At 57.7% G+C, this 20,573-nt stretch overlaps 3 protein-coding genes across 6 annotated transcripts; 1 reads left to right on the plus strand and 2 right to left on the minus strand.

The window, feature by feature from the left end:
- Nucleotides 1–124: 124 nt before the first annotated feature.
- Nucleotides 125–4,276, minus strand: FCN3 (ficolin 3). The gene is made up of 8 exons (XM_045859328.1): nucleotides 4,181–4,276; nucleotides 3,801–3,896; nucleotides 3,411–3,455; nucleotides 3,121–3,153; nucleotides 2,780–2,907; nucleotides 1,544–1,664; nucleotides 1,310–1,444; nucleotides 125–493 (listed from the first exon to the last, which is right to left on the minus strand). Exons 1-8 carry the CDS (start codon nucleotides 4,269–4,271, stop codon nucleotides 249–251), a joined length of 894 nt encoding a protein of 297 aa, XP_045715284.1. The 5' UTR covers nucleotides 4,272–4,276; the 3' UTR covers nucleotides 125–248.
- Nucleotides 4,277–6,936: 2,660 nt separating this feature from the next.
- On the minus strand, nucleotides 6,937–10,958 carry CD164L2 (CD164 molecule like 2). 3 transcript variants are annotated; one of them, XM_045859521.1, is made up of 6 exons: nucleotides 10,788–10,958; nucleotides 10,192–10,359; nucleotides 10,026–10,097; nucleotides 9,441–9,485; nucleotides 7,809–7,953; nucleotides 6,937–7,240 (listed from the first exon to the last, which is right to left on the minus strand). In XM_045859521.1, the coding sequence occupies exons 1-6, from the start codon at nucleotides 10,873–10,875 to the stop codon at nucleotides 7,234–7,236; spliced, it is 525 nt and encodes a 174-aa protein (XP_045715477.1). In that variant the 5' UTR covers nucleotides 10,876–10,958; the 3' UTR covers nucleotides 6,937–7,233. The 3 variants fall into 3 exon arrangements, with proteins under 3 accessions (XP_045715477.1, XP_045715476.1, XP_045715478.1); XM_045859520.1 differs by having other exon boundaries at nucleotides 6,937–7,514; XM_045859522.1 differs by lacking the exon at nucleotides 6,937–7,240 and having other exon boundaries at nucleotides 7,805–7,953.
- Nucleotides 10,959–18,171: 7,213 nt separating this feature from the next.
- Nucleotides 18,172–20,573, plus strand: GPR3 (G protein-coupled receptor 3). Of its 2 annotated transcripts, none has more exons than XM_045859694.1 (2): nucleotides 18,172–18,306; nucleotides 19,307–20,573. In XM_045859694.1, the coding sequence occupies exon 2, from the start codon at nucleotides 19,312–19,314 to the stop codon at nucleotides 20,302–20,304; it is 993 nt and encodes a 330-aa protein (XP_045715650.1). In that variant the 5' UTR covers nucleotides 18,172–18,306; nucleotides 19,307–19,311; the 3' UTR covers nucleotides 20,305–20,573. The 2 variants fall into 2 exon arrangements, with proteins under 2 accessions (XP_045715650.1, XP_045715651.1); XM_045859695.1 differs by lacking the exon at nucleotides 18,172–18,306 and adding an exon at nucleotides 18,440–18,499.

The following is a 20,573-nucleotide window of genomic DNA, read 5'->3' on the forward strand; positions in this document are numbered from 1 at the left end:
ACCTTATGAGGCGGACCCTTTCCTCTTCCTGACTCAAAGAAAAGTCTTCCTTCAGTGGAGCTAAAAACCTATGTCCCTACTCTTGAGGTTTTCCCAGTGACTGGAAGAGTCCTACACGCCAGGAAAGGGTTAAAATGATTTTATTTTTAAAAGCGGACAGCAGAACAGAGGCAGTTAGCGATGGGGAGGGGGAGCCGAGGGTCCGGAAGCTGTGCAGCAGAGATAAGGGCTCTGGCTGCCAGCGTGCCCTAGCGAAGCATGATGCGGACCCTGCGGTACGGGTGGCCCACGCCGAGGCCCGAGGCCCAGTCAATGCCGTACTTGTGGGCAGCGGTGAGGGACATGGCATAGTGCCCGTTGAGATTGGACCGGTAGCAGGATCCGTACCACCACGCACCGTGGACCACCACCGCGCAGTTGCCCCCGCTGTTTGCATCATGGTCAGCATCGTAGGTGCTGAAAGACTTCCCATTGTGATAGCTCAGGGAGTCCCCTGCAGGGAGGGATGGGAGGCTCTTTGGTGCCGGCGCCATGCCTGGCACCCTTGAAGAGAGTACCTCACAGGAGCCTCAGAACAACCGAGAGGTGGGTGTCATCGGGCCCCATGAGAAAACTGCAGTGCCAAGGAGCCAGGGTGCTTGCCCAAGGTTGCCCAGCTAGTCACAGGGCACTGGGACTTGAACTCAGAACCCTGGCTCCGAAGCTGCCAGCTCCTCTCCCTGCCTTGTCCCCTCCCAGAACCACCAGCTTCTCTCTGGCTCCTTTGTCTCGTCCTAGCTCCCACCTGCGGCAGCCTGAGCAACTCTGTCAGGAAGAGCTGGGAGGGACTCCTCAGACACCCCAGCAGGAGAGGGGATCTGAGATAGCTCCTCGGATCACTTCCCTCTTTCAAGTCTTTCCTCAACAGTTGCTGTTTCTCTGAAATAAGCCTTCACTAGTTCCTCTTCCAAAGCAGACAACGCTAACACTCAACAGGGCCTCAGTAGTTCCCGCAGCCTCCCTCCCCGCCTCCTTGTCCCTTTTACGGTGCAGGAAACTGAGGCTCTGACGCGGAGGGAACTTGCCCAGAATCACGGTTAGTAAATGACAGAGCTGGGTTCAGACTCCGGTCTGTTTGCCTCAGGAGCCCAAATTCTTTACTTGTGTACCACCTTGCTTCCTAACTGCCATTTCTCAGATGAGACCATGGAGGCCAGAGAGGACAAGGGATTATCCTGGGTCATTACAGAAGCAGTGGCAGTGCTGTGCAAGAACCCAGCATCCCTCACCTTTTTCCCCTTCTCCAGGGCCCCACCTGAGGGTTGCTCACCTGCAGTGCCCTCTAAGAACTTGCCCAGCACCAGCTGGTAGTGGTCCGCCTCCCCAAGGAGGCGGAAGGACTTGTAGTGGGCAAAGGTGTGGTTGCCATTAAAGTCCTCCAGCTCCACGCAAAGCTCCCAGGTACCTGGTGGGGGTGGAGGGAAGGGCAGGGAGGGGGAATCCTCAGACCCCAGAATGCCAGAGGAATGCCCCTCAGGCTCCCTGGATCTGGCTGGGGACCTACCCTGGAGAGTCAGCTGGTGCAAATTCTCATTACCCAGCCAGAATTCGGACTCCTGACTCCCGAAACCTGCTTTGTAGGAGGACCAAGAGCGGAAAAAATCCACAGAACCATCCTGTCGCCTCTGGAACACCAAGGGAGGTGGAGAAGGCTAGCACAGCAGCTCCAGGCTTGGGGTGAGATGAGGAGGGGCAGGAGGCAGCCGCAGCTGAGCGGGGGCGCCCTGTGCGGCACAACAGCCACTCCCTGCCTCTTTGGACTGGGGGCTTGTTGATACAGCGTGAGTCCAAGTGAGCTTCGCCTGTGAACGTAGTGATGAACTCTACATTCTCTCATTAGCTTTTAGTGCCAGTAAAACAGTCAACTTCACACCAAAGCCTTGCCAGTCCTGGGGAAGACTGAAATGATAGAAATGCTGTTCCTGCCTTCGGGACCTGGTCAGTCCTGCTGGGGGTCAGATTCAAAAAACCTGGCTGTAATTTACTATGATAAGAATCAAGATATCAGAGCTGAGGGGTCACCTCCAGAGGCCCAAGCCGGACTCCCGGCCTCACCCTGATATTCCCCCTTCAGGCCAAGCGGGTGCCCAGGCTCTGCCGAGTTTCCCTCCGGAGCGTCTTTCAGTGTAAGTGCCTCCATTCCCACTGCTGCCACCGCCCACTGTCTTCTCCGGCCCGAACCCCTGCAGGCCTGCTACCCCGTGCCCCTGTTTGCACTCTTGTTCCCCACTGCAGTGCATCTGCCACGTTGTCGTCTTTCTAAAGCACAAGTCTGGCCTGGCAATTCCCTGCTTAAAACTCCCCCGTGGCTCCCCATTTACCCCACGATCCGCAGTCATTCAGTGCTCCCCGCGAACCGGCCCTCGCAGAGGCCTTCCATGCATGCCTGACCCTCGCCAGTAGATCTCAGTCCGCCAGCCACTCACACCCGCTCTCAGCTCTCTCGCCCCGCCCCTGAAACCTTCGGGCACTGTCCCTTCTCTCTGCACGCGTCTTCCCCTCTACCCAGAATGCTGTCCTGCACCTCGTCTGTCTGGAGAACTTCTGCACAGTCTTCAAGGCCCTGTCAGATGGCACCTTGTCTGTGGAGCCTGCTCAGACCTCAGGTCCCCTGGGGGCTCAGTAAACGTTTGTCTGCGAATTACTCCAAAAACGCCTTGGCTCCAGTGGGCTCTGGCTCCCCCTGGGGGCCAAGGGGCAGAAGTGGGCCTCGCCTGTGAGTCTTCTCTCTGACACTCACCAGCCATCCACCCCCTCGGGTGTCCATGTCACAAAAAACTGGGAGGGCTCTGCCTTCTGGTAGGCACAGATGGTACCAGCCACTCAGGGTGGCACCCTGGCGCAGCAGCTCCTGGCAGCTCCTGGGGCCTGGGGAAGGGGAGATGGACTGAGAGGCCCCCCAAGTTATGACCCAACCCCCACTCCCTGGGCAATGGGAGAGACTGAGTGTGGGACCTCAGGAGCCCTCTCTGCTCCTTCAGGGCCGTGAAAGGGGCTCTGGGCTGGCCCACGCCTGGTACTCCACCAACACCCCAGTACCACCAGGTTCCAAGCTCCCAGCTCCTGCGAAGGCTGCCTCACCTTCCCCGCACCGGAGCAGGTTCGCTGGGTCTCCTGCCACGAGGAGAGGCCGAATGTTAGCTCTGAGGTCTGAGTATCCCCGAGGCGATGCCCACAAACCATCAGAGGGGAGGGTGCGCAGGCCCTTCTAACCTTGCCCACCCCTTCAGCCTTCCACGCCTCTGTAGGAGGGCAGTCACAGCTAATGGCTGAGTAGCAACCCAGCAGAGCCCCCCACCCCACCCACCTCCACACCTTTCTAGCCCAGGGACAGAGCAAAGAAGGAAGAGGCCTGGGTTTCACTCACTCACCTGACTCACCCTTGGGGCCCATCTTGCCCGGTGGTCCAGGGTGCCCTGAAATCCCAGAGACAGGGATGCTGTGAGCTCCACCCCATACCCAGGGCCAAAAGCAACAGGGATTTGGAGACTGGAGTCAAATTCCAGCTGCATCCTTCCCTGGCTGTGACTGTGGACAGCCGACTTATCCTCTCAGAGCCTCAGTTTCCCCCTCAGTAAAATGGGGGAAACTCTCCCGCTCCCTCACAGAGTTGATCTTTGGGTCCCGGCTGCCCAGCCTGGAGCCCGGCACACAGTAGGTGCCTGGCCCCTTCGTCATCGCCCTTAGCACAGGCAGTTACTGCTGCACCGCCAGCCTCCCCAGTGTAGCCCAGTCCCTGTCTGCTCCCTGGGGCCTCTCACCTTGAGGACCTGGACTTCCTTTCTCCCCAGGACTTCCTGGGGCTCCGGGACAGCTGGGCAGGACGACAATTTTGCTGGCTTCCAGTTGCCTGGGTTCTGCATGGAGACACAGGGCCGGGTGGCACCAAGTGGTTACAGCGGGAGTGGGCATGCCTCTGTCTCCCAGACCCCCCTGAAGTTCTCTTTCCATCTCGCAGATTCCAGCTGTCAGGACACTTGCCTCCAAGGGCTTTCAAGGCTTTGTACTGTTTGCATCTATTTGCAGAGCCCAGATTACCAAATGCCCACCCTGCTCCTTGAGGCTAGTGAGCCTGGGTGGGAGAAGGACACCAGTGAGGGAATGAGGGCGGGTTGGTGGGGAGGGCACCCTCCAACCCTACCTGGACAGCTGGGTTGGTCCTCAGTCCTCAAACAGGCAGGCTCCCTGAGCAAGAGGAGAAGAAGGGAGAGTGGTGTCCACAGAAGGCCCATCTTGCTGGTCCCCTCGAGAGAAAAATGCCCATTTATAAGGGGGCCAGGCTGGTGGAAGAACAAAGGAAGACTTCCATCCATTGTGCCTGCTCAGGGACACCCCACCCAGGTTGGAGCCAGCAGGAGATGGGGGCATTTCCTCCCTCGGCCCCAGAGAGAATGGGCGTTATCACCGACCTGTTCAGCTGGGAGGGCGTCCAACCTCTGCTCCCGGCTGCCAGGGCTCCCCAGCCATCTCTCCAGACCTTCCCATTCACGGGCAATTTTCTGAGCCTTCCACCTGGAATGCCCTTCTCTGTACCTCTCCTGTGGGCTCTGCCTATCCATGAAGGTCCGACCCTAATGTCGTCTCCACTGGGAATGCTTTCCCGACCTGGCGGTATTCATGACCCCTGCTACCACTGGTTGGGTGCCTACAGCTCGCCACAAGCCACACTGCATGCAGTTTGTGCGTGGCCTCTGATCCTTACACGGCCCTGCTCATGGTCATTACTATTGGCCCTGGGTTACAGGCCGGTACAAAGCAGGTGTTCAGTAAATATTGGTTAAATAAAGGAGTAAGCAAGGAGAAACTGAGGCCCTGAGACAGGACATGACTTGTGCTCTCTTGGCACTGGCATGCCCAGAGCCACAGATTTTGCCCAAGCTCCATGCCTCCCACCAGGGAGAGGCACCATTAGCAAAGTGACACCATGCCCACCCACAAGTCCCTTGGGAAGCCCCTAGCAAGGCCTAGGAAACAGCTGCTAATATCGGCCAGTTGCATGGGCAGCTCAGGCAGGCAGGCCCGGAGGCTGGGAGGCCAGTGGGGAGGCAGCAGCCATGACCCAGACATGAGGCATGAGGTCTGAGCAGGGGAGGTCCCTCAGGTAATAGGGGAGGAACGGGGAGTCTCATTCATTCATTCACTCATTCATTCATTCATCAGACCCTCCCTGAGGGCCTCCTCTATGCCAGACCCAGAACTTGTGGTGGTCAGGAGGGCTGAGGTACCATGGGGCATCGGGGCGGGGGTAGGTGGGTTGGAAGCCCAGTTTACCAGACAGGACGGACCCATGAGATGGATGCTCCGAGGCCCTGCATTCTGTCCTGGGGATCCGTCCCCCTCAAGCTCTCCCACAGGGGTGCCAAGGCCTGTGGACAAGCCTGTTTCTCGTGCTGCTGTTTGTAATCATCAGTGTGGAAACAACCCAACCGGACATTGATAGGATGAAGGCAAAGAAGTTATCACCGTGTGTGCAAGTCCTGGGGCGAATCTGGTGAGGAACGAACGGGCGAAGTCGCAGAGCAACAAGCACGGCACAGCCCCACTTTGTGCTTTAACGAAGCTGAATGTACATTCAGGGAAAGGCCTGAGACATACCGTGAACCATGGTTACTTCTGGGGAGTGAGACCAGTGGGGCAGCGGTTCTCACTCTTTATACAAACTTCTTTATGGCCCTTTTGTTCCTTAGAGGCATTTACTACTTTTGAAAAACATCCAGTGAAGAAATGTTCTTAACCGAGTGGAAAGCCAGCAGGAGGTGGGGGCATTTCCTCCCTCCGTCCCAGAGAGAATGGGCATGATCCCTGCCAGCTCTTAAGTGCCGGCCGGAGAAGCCAGGGGAGGGCGATCCAGGCTGGAGGAGCTGCGTGCGCGGAGGCTTGGATCGGAGACAGAGCAAGGCAGGCTGGGTAACAAGAGGTGGACCCAAGTAGCTGGAGGGGTGTCTCCAGGGGAGGCTGTCTGAGAAGATGGTGGGCATCGATGAAGGTATGTGGGCAGAGGGAGGTGGACTGTTTGCAGTTTTGTGGATGATGGCATGATACATGAGGCCAGGGAAGAGCCAGAACTCCCCACCCGTGGACTTCCAGTGGCCGCTGAAGAGCCTGCAGGGCGGCCAGGTCTGGAGAAGTGGTACGAGAGGGAGCACCCGTGCCTGCTCTGAACCCTCCCCACATCCAACTGAGCTGGATATTACTGTCCCCCCACTTTACGGATGAGGAAAATGAGGCCCAGAGCTGTCACATAACTTGCTCCAGTTCACACACAGAGCAGCTCAGTTCCACAGGCTGAACTCTCAGCCATTACTGTCTATTGCCTCTCAGCTTGGACAGTCCTGTGATTATATATCAGACTCTTAGCCACATGCCTGGTTTCCAGCACGTGCTGCCCTCAGTGGGAGATGTTATTAGTCAGGGAAGACTTCTGGGCCCAGGGATGGGGTGGGGGTAGGGTGAAGGATGGGAGGAGGGCATGGGCAGGGCTTCCCAGGAGGGTTTGAGCACAGAAATGGCTGTGCAGAGTTATGGGGGTGTCCCCGCCTCGGCGCAGGGGCAGAGACATCACTGAAGGAGCTGAGAGAGCCTGGCGGGGCCTCTGCAGGGGACTTCTAACGTTCTGCTCACTCTGGGGCCAGAAAAACCTAGATTCGAGCCCAGCCCTGCCCCAGCCTGCTAGGTGATCTTGAGCAAGTATACTTAGCTCCCTTGAGTCTTTGTACATGGTACACCTGTACAGGGACAGGGGAGGGGGCTAAACACATGTAACAGACGAATATATTTTAAAAGGGGACATCAACAGTCCAAGGCTGAATTCCCATGAAGGAGGGAACAGTGGCCACATCCCCACCCCTCCCAATCCACACACAGCCCAAGACACGGGACACAGAGCACAGTGCTGGAGAGAGTTCCTTTATTCGAGGGCGCTGCCCAAGCCGGGTAGGTGGGAAGAGGCAGGCACGGGCCCAATGCCAAGCAGGGGTCCTGCAAGGGGCCCACAGGGATGACAGACAAGACAGGAGGCATTTGGAGGATGGTCTCAGCGGCAGGAACCAGGCCCAGGACAGGAGGGGGCGCCAGGTATTGCACGCTGAGACTACTTGGTGCCAAAGGTTTTCCCACCCCCAGTGCCCACAAGGCGGCCAAGAGGGCAGCCTCTTCATCCTCCTTCCCCTCAGTGTGGGATCCAGGCCTGAGAGGTCAGATTCTGCAGAGGCCAGACAGAGAGGGTGCTCAGGGCGGTGGCCTCACCCCAGCCAGGCTGAGGACCCCACCCCCAGCGGACAGGCGCAGCCGGAACAGCAAACACTTTAATGGAGGCTGCAGTGACCCGCCCCACAGCATACACGGCACACAGGGACCTCCAAGCAGCCCCCCTTCTCAGAGGAAAACCAAACCGCACACACAGCTGAGGTCCTGCCCAAGGCCACAGAGCTGCAGGCCAAAGTCTCGCCTGGGCTACCACCTACTGGTTCTCCTCCCTGCCGGCAGCATGAGGGACAAAGACAAGTGGGCTCAGAGGAGCTCTTAGACACCAGGCCGGGGCTGAGTCCTGGCCCCAGCCAGTCTCTGGCAGAAAGAAGTCCGCAACTGGGGGAGGTGGAAGGGGTGTGGCTCACACGGGGGGGGGGGGGGCACTGCGGGGGAGCCATTGTCCTTAGGGCAGCCCCACTGAGAAGACAGTTCACTGTCACTTATGGGGACTGGACCACAGGGGCAGGGCTGGAGTGGGGGAAGTGAGCCAGACTCTGCTGGCTGATCAGGTAGGTACTCACAGTGTCTGGTAGGTGCTGTCCTTGGCCTTGAGGAAGCGCAAGACGAAGAAGGCCACTGCCTGTAGGCTCAGCACCAGCACGATGCCTCCAATGAAGCTGGCCCCATCGAAGCCAGGGTTGTTGGCTTCAGGGACATGGGGACTCTCTGCAGGGTGGAGAGAGGTCATAGCAGGCCACTCAGGACCAGGATCCCAGGCCTACCCCAGGAACCGACAGAAGTCACCTGGAGGCCCCAGTCCTCACTATGGGAGCCCGGGAACAGCAGGCCCAAAAGGTCAGTGGGATCCTGTGGGCAGTTGGGAGGTGCACTATCCCTGGTGGGATAGTGCCCAGCTGGGCAGGGCAGGGCCTCAGCTCCAGCCCTGGCTCCGCTCCTGAGTTGCTCTGTGGCTTGATGCTCCTCATACCCTCTCTTGGGCCCCTGAGCACGTGGCCAGTGGCACCTGAGCCCCCTTCCCTTCCAGACGCCAGCTCTCACACTGGCCTGACAGGAGGAGGGCGGGCCCAGAACTCGGGCATCCAGACTGCTTTCGACCTTGGGTCTCGGGGTTCAAAGCCCAGATACAGACGATGTGGTCCCCTATCAGGACTCCTGAGGCCTCGGAGCTGCCCCTTACTTAGAAAGGGAAGGAGCAGAGGCCCACACTCTGGCCTATCCTAGGGAGCCGATAAATGGAGACTAGATGATTTATGTCAGAGGAGGAAGCCAGGCTCTAAGGGCCAGGCCTGTCCAGAGCCACCTCACAGGACACAGCCAAACTCACACAGTGTCCCCTAACCCCTTCCCCTGCCCTGGCTTAGGGGCCCACAGTTATTAGGCCGTGCCTGGGTGGCTCCCAGCTGTGCCACGTTAGCCATCAACTCTCACCAGGGATTCGATTTCAGGCCCTGGGCCCAGTGCCCAGGACAAGGCAGGGCTGCTGCGAGATCATTCTGGGGCAGTGGACAGGGCCCCAGCGGAGACCTGGGTCCACCTCCCAGAGACTGTCATTTGTGTAAGGAGTTCCGAGAACATGAAGGGCTAAGGGTGGTCCCAGCTGCAGCCCCGGCAGCCCTGTCCGGGGGAGAGGGGCGGACGGGAGAAGAGATGAGCTGCACAAGACCGGCCTGGGGCTCGAGCTGGAGGGAGCCGAACTATCAATAATTCAGCCTCTGAGATCACGTTTCTGGCTTTAATTAACCAAGAGCCTCTTCAGCCATCCCTGCCAAGCCTGCTGAACCCCAGACCCTGAAGGGTGGTGGGGGCCAAGGGGCAGGCTTCTTGCCTCTGTTCTGCCAAGAATCTGCTTTGTGATCCTCTCTGGACCAGTAGTTGGTCACGGTGGACATCTCATTGGCCACCTGAGCCACACCCCCTCAACGCCAAGTGCAGGTCCTTGAGGGGGTCACCTGGAGTTCTCAGAAGTGGTGTTCGGAAGAGGGCATTAGAACCGACCTTTCCCTGATCACCTTCCTTGCATCAGACGCTGAACTAGGTGCTACACACCCTTTCATGAAACCCTCACAGCGACAATGGGAGGTGACATCTGACCCACTGTACAGATGTGCAAACGGGCTCGGAGGGAGAAGTCACAGGTCTGAGGTCACAGAGCATGTTGACGCCAAAGCCCAGCTCCCCCAGGTGGCACCTACCTGTTGTGATTGTCTTTGGTTCATAGGTGGGGTGGTGGTGGGCAGCTGAAAAGACAGGGAGTCCGTGAGAAGCCAGCTCTCCCGCCCCTTGACTCCCATCAAGCCCCCAGCCCGGGCCAACAACGAGCCTTCTGGCTCGGGTCAGGGCCTCTGGCCCCGGTCCAGGCCTGCCCAACACACTTGCAAGCCCTTCTTCACACAGTTCCTTCCTCCAGTGCCCTCTCTCCATCGCAACCGTTAAAAGTCATCCCTGATGCCACCTCCTCCAGAAAGCCCTCCCCTGTTCCCTTCCGAACTGCCAAAGTCCTCACTCTGCTTTAAATTAGAGAAGCTAACGCGCCCCACCACCCATGCCTGTTTTGTATCCTCCACCTGTACCCATTTACAGATGAGGAAATAGGCCAGAGAAGGGAAGAGAGTTCTGGGCGAGCTAAAGGCAGAACTGAAATTGGACCCAGGTGTTCGCAGGCATGGTCCTCTCCCCGAGAGAGAAAGAGACGGATTCCTCCCGGAGGGCAGGCTTTGGCGGGGGGCACTTCAGCCCCGTCTCCCCAACTTGGATTAGGCCAGCGGGAGTCCCCTTACCTGGACACGACTCTGAGTGGTTGTAGACAGAACAACCTTCCTTGACCACCTCAGCTTGGTCCATACAGTGTCCTAGTGGGAGAAGGGGAAAGGGAGTGGTATGGGGAGAGGGGCCAAGGTCCTGGGGTTCAGAACCGAGGCACTCGACTCGGGGAGGGCCACGTACCTGGCTCCTCGGGACGACATTGCTCCCACACGCAGCCGGAGAGGTTGTGCGCTCTGCCCCCCTCCACACAATGCTCACAGAGCTTCAGCTCTTCACAGGCCCCTCGGACAGCCGGCCAGACATTCATCCGGAGAAGGGCTCCCCGCCCAAAGCCTCGAGCTCCTTTACCTGGTAGTGGGGTGGAAGCAACCCCTTGAATAGGAACTGAAGCCCCCTTCCCCACTGCGGTGGCGTTGGCCCTCTGCACACACACACACTCAGCTGGATCCCCTAATCCCCACTACACGCCTGGAGTTTCCACAGACGCAATTAACACACACCTAGGACTTCCCTGATATCCACCCAGAGTCCTTTCCCTTGGCATATACTGGGGTTCCCAGATACATTTGAAGCTGCCTCCCCCATACACACCTGAAGCTCCTTACTATACACACAGCCAGAGCCGCCTTTACCCATCCCCGGAGCCCTGCCTACGTATGGAAAGTCCCCTTCTCCTCCCCCACTACCCCTCCCAGCCGACCGCTCCTGGACAGGCGGCTGGGTGAAGGGCACGCTCCGCCTGCCCCGGCCCCTAACCAGACCCTGGCCAGCATTACCAGCCACAACGAGCTGGGCACACAGGAGGAGGCAGCAACAGCCGCCACAGAGCGCAGCCCGTAAGGCTCGGGGTCCCGGCAAGGCCATGGGCGCGGGGGCGGGGACGGGGGGTCCGCGGAGAGCTGGTGTCCCGCGTGCCTTCTGGACTCGGCTCCGCCAGGGTGTGGGAAAGAGACTGGACCGAAAGGGGCGGGTAAGGTGGGCGGGGCTGTGACGTACAAGAATGGGCGGGGCCTGGTGGTCCAGGGTAGAACCAGATAGGGCGTGGTTAGTGGGCGCAGCCAGGTGGGGCCGGGGCGGGCGGCCTGGGCGGGGCTATGACAAAAGGAGGCGGAGTCCAGGACTAGTTGCGACCTGGTCCCTGGGAACCCCCAGCTGCAATTTCAAGGAACCTGTTGAGTAGCAAGTTATCCCTACCTCACCGGTGAGGAAACTGAAGCTCAGAAAAGATGAATGACTAGTTAGAGGTCACAGAGTTAATGGCAAAATCTGGATTTGAAGCAAGGTCACTTTCTTGCCTCCCGGGCTCGGTACAGGCGGGGCCTAGTCAAGTGCCCCCTCCAACCAGGCCTCAGGACTGCTGACCAGCTTCAGCTGGCCCCTAGGTTCCGGCCGCCCACCTGGCTTCAATCTTTGCACCCTCCTCTCTTCTGTCCCTCAGCCCACCATGTCTGCCTCCAACCCACAACATCTTCTGATCAAGTCACCAGTCGCATTGTTACTGGGGCAACTGAAACTTCACAGCTCTCCCTCCTGCCTCAGCAACTGCCTGACACCCACCTCTTCTGTTCTTCTCCCACTACAGCCACTTCTCGGGTCCCTCAGAGGGTGCCTCCTCTTCCTCTTTCCCTTCCTCCTTTCCTCTTCCCCTCCCTTCCTCCCCCCTCTGCCTCTCCTTTTCCTCCTTCCCCATCTTCATCACTAATGGCCCAGTTCAGTCCTGAGCCCTTTCCACCTCTCTTGGGGTCAGCTCTGCCATTCCTCTGCCTTCAGTTCCCATCTGAAAGCCAACAAGTGCCTCTCCATCTCCAGCGCAGTGCTCCCTCCCTAGCTGCCACACCTGTAACTAATAACACATAGCTAACAGTTATGGACCCCTTATGATGAGCAGAATGTACATTCTACTAAAAGCTTCTAGTTGCAGCTTCTCATCTAATGTCCACACTACCCTCTAGGTATGGGTTTTGTTATCCCCAAATTGCAGGTTTCAGGAGTAACATCATGTCCTACTTGTGTGGCTCAGTGGGTTGAGCGTCATTCCACAAACCAAAAGGTCTCCAGTTCGATTCCCAGTCCAGTCACATGCCTGGGTTGTGGGCCAAGTCCCCGGCTGGGGGCATGCAAGAGGCAGCCAACCAATGTTTCTCTGGCACACTGATGTTTCCCTCCCTCTTTCTCCCTCCCTTCCCCTCTCTCTGAAAATAAATAAATAAAACTTTCAAAAGAAGGAGAAGAAACATCACCTTCTTAGGAGCACACGATTATAACAGAGGAGGGGAAGGATGTGGCCCAGGATCCAGTGAGGCCAGAGGGGCTCACTCTCCCCTCTGCTGTTCCTCCTGTGGGCCTGTACCTCCCCCTGAGTGTGCCTCGGCCCTCAAACCGCCCGGTCCCTCTTCCCTGCCCAGGAAGTCCCCTTTATCCTCCGAGTCACCCAACTGGAAACTGGGGTCTCATTCTCATCCCCTCCCTTTGTTTCCCAAATTAAAATCCTGCCCCCCATGAGTCGGCCCTCACAATGCAGGGCTCTGCCGAACCACATGAATAACAGATGGGTAGGGCTCCACAAGGCTCTTCAGCATGTCTTGGATTCACCCCAACGCCCTCCTACCCTCCAAGAAGATCTAACAGCCTCTCCCCCAACACAACTTGCCTTGTATACCTCCTTGCCTTTATCCTATAGCTGTTCTGTCACCTGGAGGTTCCTCTTCTTGTTAGCGGACAGGAGCCTGGCCCTGAGGGGGTCTGCCTGGGGCCAACTGTAGTGTGTGGGTTCTTGACTTGTGTAGGAAAGATTTCACAACACGAGTCCAGGTGACCATGAAGATGCATTTATTAGAGCTGCAGACAGTGAAACAAGGAGGGGCTTAGCATAGAGGAAGCAACAGGAGAGAGCCCAGGTTGGGCTGCCTTGGCTCACTGGGAGGTCAGAGAAAAGGGGGCCTTGGAGACAGGTGCAGGGGATCAGCCTGGGACAAGGGGCCAGGTGCCCACTGCCTTAGAGTTTAGGAGACACAAGCCTGTGGGGAAAGAAGGCAAAGGCAATGGCACACACTGCTCCCCAGAGGGAGAGCATGCCCACTGGGTTTTTGTCTTGAGGCTTTTCTCTCTTTCTTGCAGGCAGAAGTCTTAGAAGAGGTCTCAGGGAAGGCTTTCAGCAAAATAGTCATCAGTTCTCCAAGTTTGCCCTTTCAGGGTTGTGGTCTTCACTGATTGGTCAGTGGCAGGGCCCGGCGTCTTGAGTCATTGCAGTTGGTTCTGGCATCGCCTGCCTGGTTTTGCTGCTTTTCTGGGCCTGGAGCTGAAACACAGCTGAGGTCTGGATGTTATCGCCAGGGAGGAGAGCCCGGGGAAGGAGAGGTCCCCTGGGGGCCAGGCCCTTGTTTTCCCAGGTTTGCCCCCTGTCAGGCACTGGGGCCTTCCGCCCTGGTGACCATCTGCCCCGGCTGTAAGTTGTTCGGCCGCTGTGTTCAGCTCTCTGTCTCAGTTTCCCTGTTCCACTAGCCAAGGACTTTTCCTAGCTTCTCATTTCTCCCCTGGCTCCATCTGTCCGACAAACTAATCCTTCGTGACACCACACTAAAGGGCCACCTCCTGCAGGAAGCCCTCTGTCGCTGTCTCAGAGCAAGGCTGAGCTGCTGCAGCACTTGTCCCAGCTGGTGGATCTGAAGCCATCTGCTTCCCTGCAGCAGAGCCCTCCCCTCCTCACCATCTCTTGTCTGACTGCAGGATTCCTGGTCACGCTCCTGCCTCTGCTCCCCCCTCTACTCCCCCTTCGGTCTGTTTCCCACTCAGCAGGCAGAGCAAACCTTTGAAAATGGAAGTCAAGTCACATGACTCTCCTGCTTAAGCCCCCCAGTGGCTCCCATCTCCCTGCTTTCCATGACTTGCATGGTCTTGCCCCGCCTCCCTCTCTGAGCGCTCCCCACCCCTTTGGCTGCAGCCTCCTCTCTGTTCCTCAAACACGTCAACTCTGCCCCCTCAGGGACTGTGCGCTTCCTGTGCCCCTTCCCCGAAACTCTTCTACTCTCTCTTGGAATGACTCACCCCATGGGCTCCCTCCATACAAGGGGTCTCCTGGTTATTCTACATCATGATACCTTTTTTTCCTTTAGAACTCCTATCAGGCTACTCTTTTGTTTCCTAGGCTGCGCATGCCATGAAGGCAGAAGCAATGTTTACCTTCTCCCACAGTTGACTCGCTGCACACACAGGGCTGAGTAGGTGTTTATGAAATAACCACTCCGGCCCGTGTCGTGACTGTTTGTGCACGTGCTTGTCTGTCTCACTGGTCTGTGAGACCCTCCAGGGCTCCTGCTCAATAATAAATTAAATGTTTATTTTTGGATCCATCTCTCCCCATTCGAATGGAAGCTCCATGAAGACAGGGACTTTTGTTGATTGCTGTATTCTCTGTGCCTAGAACAATGCCTGGAAAATAGCAGTTGCTCAATAAATATTTACTGAATGCTGAAACGCAGGAGTGTGGCCAGATTCTCTCTCTGTCCACAGCGCCCGCTCAGATCCAGGCCCAGGGGAACTCTCAGTGAACACGAGCGGAATGAGCAACGGGTGTGTGCTAAGAATGTGTGCACTGATGGTGCCCGGATTTCTGGGGCTTGGACAAGGAGCTCGTGTGGATCTTATCTGTGTCTCATATACACAAACCTCCCTTGAGAGCCCACCAGGGGTGTCCAACCTTTTGGTGTCTCTGGGCCACACTGGAAGAATTGTCTTGGGCCACACATTAAATACATTGTGACACGTGGTAACCAAAAAGAATCTCATCATGTTTTAAGTAAATTTACGATTTTGTGTTGGGCCGCATTCACAGCCATCCTGGGGACCGGCAGTCTGCAGGTTGGACGCTCCTGGCCCTGGATCTACAGGAAGGAAGTCTTACCTGGAAGTGATCGCTCACAGCCATCTGGTGGTCACCTAGGGAAATGCAGGTACTGTCAGTGCTGGGATGATGGTGACTTCTGCGCTAGAAGGGGAAGGCGCCCTGGACTTGGCTGCAGATAGCCCTGGCTTCAGTCACTTACTGTGTGATTTGGGGCAACACGTTCTGCTTCTCCGGGCTTCACCTATGAAGTTGCAACGCAGGGCTGTTGTAAGCACTGGGCTCTGGTTTGGCCCCTGGAGGTGGGACTGGGGAGGGTGTTGATGGTGGGGAGAAGCAAGGAGGCAGGGCGGAGGGCATGAAGAAAAGCGAGAAGGAAGGGCTTCCCCTTCCTCTAGAAAGCAAATCTCTGGGGCGGAGAGGCCTGATTGGCAGTGACGGCCTCAGCTGCCCTGCTGGCATGGGGCGGCGGTTTTGGAGCGCGAGAGTGCGTGTGTGAAAACCCGCAGGCTCGCGGAGTCTCTTAGATCTCAGGGTTTCTCAGGGTTAGAAATATCACTGCGCTCTTTTCCTCCCTGGCTGCCTGAGGATCGACCCTCACCACGAACGACACAGTCACTGTCGAGATCAGGAGGTTCTAGAAACATGGTCTTCACTGTCCTTCCCCCTGGGAAGGCAGCCGTACCTGAGACAGAAATATGGGACAAACGAGCCAAAATGTCCAAGACCGCACCAGATGTCATCTTTATATTTAGAGCCAGAACTTATTTTGGTGGTGGTAAAAAAAAATGGCCTTGACATAATTTGCGATTTCTTCATTTATGTAAAGAAAAATGAACCCAAATACAAGCTCGCAGCCATGGCCTGTATGCGGGGAAAAAGACCTCAAGAAAATGGTGGATGGGACACGTGAACAGGAGGAAGGCGGTCAGGGCTACGGGAAAGGCCGATGTTGGTGCAAAAAGAAGTGAAGACTCTGCAATGACTTCATCTGTGGTCATTGTGCAGGTTTTTTATGAGATAATTAGTAAACTATGAAAACATTTCAAAAACGTTCACTGCTACTCAATACAGCAGAAGATAGTCTACTGTACACCCCTTCCCTGCCAGGCTCCCAGCAGCGCTCACCCCTCTCAGAGACCAGCTGGACAGCTGTTGGGACCCAGCTCTGACCTGGGAGAAGGTGGATTCCTAAGTCCTGGCGCACCGAGGCCCCTGTGTTCTCTCTCGGTGACACGCCCCCTTCCTCGACACCATGGGTACTACCTACTCCCTGTTTTCCTTCTCTTTCCGTAGATGTTGCTTTTTTAATTGAATTATCCAGTCAACCAATATTTGTTGAGCATCCACTACATGCCAGGCACTGTAGGAGAGTGCTAATCTAGGAGAGAGCTCAGGGAAGCCTGCTTTGGAAGAAGTAACTTGGGTGCAGAGACCTTAACGAAGGGAAGGGTTCTGTTGTAGACAGAACAGCCAGCGCAAAGGTCCAGGGACAGGAACGCTGTCATCCACAGTCTGTGCCCTCCATGCTGGGGTCCCCTGAGGCCCTTCACTTTCTGCTCCCTCCCCTAAGCGACGCCATCTACCCTAGAACCTCAGTTGCTCCCTGTGTACACATATCTCCTGGGTGTCCTCCTCCTGCCAGACACACACACCATCAGTGCCCACATGGCCAGTGCTGCGGACATGCCAGGCCCCTCCCAGCAATCCTGTGAGGTAGATACTAACACTGTCCCTTTCTCCCTGATGAGAAAACAGGCACAAAGGGTCTAAGAAACCCACCCAAAGTCACACCGCTAGGAAATGGAGCAGTTGGGGTTTGAGTCCAGTCTACACCCCTGACCGCCTCCACCTGCTAAGCACCCCTACACTCACTGTATCCAACCTAAAGTGCCTTATCTTCCTTAGCCCAGTCCCCTCCTCTTCCCATGTACCCTGCTACTAGCTGGTCACCTCCTTCCTCCTTCCCCACCCTGACTGTGGGGACTGCAGTGGTGCTGTATTGGGGGAGAAGTCAGGTGGGACCTGGGGACCTGGGTCTCTCTGGTTTCCTAACCTGATCCCTGCCCCCTGCCCCCATTCCACAGGGCCTGGGTGATGCCAATGAGGATCAAAGCTAGAGACAGGGAGGAAGGGCAGCCCCCTCCTCTCCCCCAGGACTGGCCACATCTGACCCATCTGGAGAAGCCTGGGCTAAGGACAGACAGGGTCGGGAAGATGGAGCTCCATCTCCATGCCCCACCTGCCAGGATGCCTGTGATGGGAAGTTGAGAGGGGCCTGCCCTGGGGTTGAGCTGCCAGGTTTCTGCTTCCAAGTTCTTCCTGGCTTCCCCTCTCCAGCTGCTTCGGGGAAGCGACCCCCATATCCGTGCACACTGCTGGCTCTCCAGATCCTTGAATAAATAATTCAGGTTTTGAAATCTGGCCAGGCGCTGTTAGGGTGCCATCGGCTGCCATGAGTGAAGTCACCCAGCTGCTTATCTCAGCCTCCGCATCACAAAGACCTGCCCTGGCAGCAACTGCCTGCCTGGTCACCGTCAGGCCAGACCCTCTACCCTGTCCCCTCACCCTGAGGCCCTCTCCCCACAGCCACCTGCTGTCTCCATTCCAGGATCCCACAGTCCTCGTCACTTAGGTAGCTTTGTCACCTCAGTACCTCAGCACTTGTGGCAGGGTTATGGCGACCTGACATCCCATCACCCGCACCATCTGTCTTCCCTTGCCACTACCTCTGCCAGCCTGGGATCTCTGAACCCCGTCATGCCACAGAGTCACTCTCACACTGGTGTGGTTGCCTGGGGGCTCCCCTGTCTACGTCAGCGTCCCTCAGCCACCATCCCCCAAGATCCTGTCACCATGCTCATACCGTCACCGCCACCCACCTCCCTGCTCCCTTGTGTCCCTGTCACCATCACCTCAGAGTTCTGTCATCTTCACCAGGGACACCCATTCAGCCCCATGACTCGGTCTCCATCACCTGAATTTCATCAGCCTGCTTTACCACTCGAGAGTCCCACCACCCCCACAGCTTATCCGGGTCCCCTTTTCGTTTCCCGCCCCCCACATCCCCCGCAGCCTCTCAGACTTTTCCAAGACTCGCCCACCTGTGCCCCTAAAACCCCCGGCCCGCAGAGGGCGCCGCGTCAAGGACAGCGCAGGCCGAGTCGGAAGAGGCGGGGCCGCGGCCACGGTCGCTTTTTATGAATGGGGGAGCAGGCGGTGCGAGGCCTTATTACTATACCGCGCAACACGCTCTGCGCCCCAATGAGACGCGCCCATTGGTTAGCCGAGGCGCTGACGTCACTAAACCGGTGGTCGGGGGGCGGGGCGAGGCGGGGTGACTCACGCCGCTTCTCCCGTGGCTGCGGGGGCTTGTCGGGGTCCGCTCACACCCTGCGCTGCCCAGACCTGAGTGGAACCTTCTCGCGCGGCCTGGCCGCGCCCAGTCCCGAGAGGTGAGTAGTGGTCCTTGCCACGGTCACCGTGCGTCCGGGAGGTCATGCAGGTTGCTGAGGAGCTGGGCCGATGGTCAGGCTCCCAGCGACGGGCCAGGGTCGGAGGTCAAAACCTGGAACCCAGATTCTGGACTAGCAGGTGGGACCCAGCGTGCCAGTCCAGAGGTCCATCAGCGGGGTGACCCGGCGCGGGGTGAGCACTTCTACAGGAACCCGAGGCCCTGGAGGGACTGATGGTTATCTGAGGTTGGGCCAGCAGGAGGCGGCTGGGACAGGGACCTAGGCGTTGGAGAAGGAGGAGGAGGTGTCTTACTTAAGGGATCCAGACATCCAGGCAGGAGGGGTCTGACTCAGGTATCCAGGCTTCCAGCAGAGGATATGTGTTCCAAAGACCCAGAGGTGTAGCCGGAAAGAGGGGTCTGGCTGGGCATAAGTCTGGGCGGGTATGTGTTGCGGGGACGGGGCGCTGAATTTCAAGGTGTTGGTATCCCAGGAGTGCAGGGTAGGAGAGGCGGGAGCTTCACGCGCACTCCCTGGGGGCGGGGTCTGGGGCTGGCATTTCTGAGAATCCTGAAGGGTCTGGTGAGCCTCAGAAACTGAGCATCATCCTTCCTGCTAGGCAGGGAGCAGAGCTGCCCTCAGCCTTAAGATGTGTTTCCCTTCCCCAGTCCTGGCCTTTCCCTTCATTTCCTGGATCTTACTAGCCCCATCCCTTCATCTGGTTCTCTTCTGGTCACACACGTGGGAGGAAGAGGCCTGCGGGACCCAGGGAGTTGGAAGAGAGATGTAGAGACCTAGGACAGGGATCCACTGGGACATGGGAGAGGACAAATGTCCTCTGGGAAGGAGCCCTGGGGCATAAGTGGGGGACAAGACATTGGGACCCAGCTGGCTATACTGAGAGACTCCTACCAAGTATCCAGATATGCACTTCAGCTCTTGCAGACCCCTCTACTAGCACCTAACCCTGCCAGCTTCTCACAGGGCCTTTCTCCTACAGGTACCATGCTGTGGGGTGCAGGCACCCCCCTGGCCTGGCTCTCCACTGGACCAGACAACATGAACGTGAGCAGCATGGGCTCAGCAGAGGGGCCCACAGGCCCAGCCGCACTGCTGCCCTCACCCAGGGCTTGGGATGTGGTGCTGTGCATCTCAGGCACACTGGTGTCCTGTGAGAACGCGCTGGTGGTTGCTATCATTGTGGGCACTCCTGCCTTCCGTGCCCCCATGTTTTTGCTTGTGGGCAGCCTGGCCGTCGCAGACCTGCTGGCAGGCCTGGGCCTGGTCCTGCACTTTGCTGCTGTCTTCTGCATTGGCTCGGTAGAGATGAGCCTGGTGCTGGTTGGTGTCCTGGCAATGGCCTTTACCGCCAGCATTGGCAGCCTACTGGCCATCACTGTAGATCGCTACCTTTCTCTGTACAATGCCCTTACCTACTACTCAGAGACAACGGTGACGCGGACCTATGTGATGCTGGCCCTGGTGTGGGGGGGCGCGCTGGGCCTGGGGCTGCTGCCTGTGCTGGCTTGGAACTGCTTGGACACCCGGGTCACGTGCGGTGTGGTGTATCCACTCTCCAAGAACCATCTGGTGGTCCTGGCCGTTGCCTTCTTCATGGTGTTTGGCATCATGCTGCAACTGTATGCCCAGATCTGCCGCATCGTCTGCCGCCATGCCCAGCAGATTGCCCTCCAGCGGCACCTTCTGCCTGCCTCCCACTACGTGGCCACCCGAAAGGGCATTGCCACACTGGCTGTGGTGCTTGGCGCCTTTGCTGCCTGCTGGCTGCCCTTCACCGTCTACTGCCTGCTGGGCGATGCCCACTCCCCATCCCTCTACACCTATCTCACCCTGCTCCCTGCCACCTACAACTCCATGATCAACCCCATCATCTACGCCTTCCGCAACCAGGACGTGCAGAAGGTGCTGTGGGCCGTCTGCTGCTGCTGTTCCTCTTCCAAGATCCCCTTCCGGTCGCGTTCTCCCAGTGACGTCTAGTCGCAAACTGGCGAACCTTCCACCCTGACCACTACAAAATTCCAGAACGTTAGGTCCTCCAGGACTGCGTTCCAACCTCCCCAGCTCCACACCCCCAAGACCCAGCTGGTTCTGGAGTTCTAGGACATTGGGTGTTTCACAGGATTCTGTTCAGATCCCTGCAGGGCCCAGCTGGCTCCATGGTTCTAGAATGTTCAGATGGTCAGGGTTCCACTCAGAAATGTCCCACAGCCCAGCTGGCTTGGAGTTCCGGAATGCTGCTGGGTGTT

Source organism: Phyllostomus hastatus, unplaced genomic scaffold, assembly GCF_019186645.2.
Source record: "Phyllostomus hastatus isolate PE091 unplaced genomic scaffold, TTU_PhHast_1.1 phas_scaffold_182, whole genome shotgun sequence".
Classification (NCBI taxonomy): domain Eukaryota; kingdom Metazoa; phylum Chordata; class Mammalia; order Chiroptera; family Phyllostomidae; genus Phyllostomus; species Phyllostomus hastatus.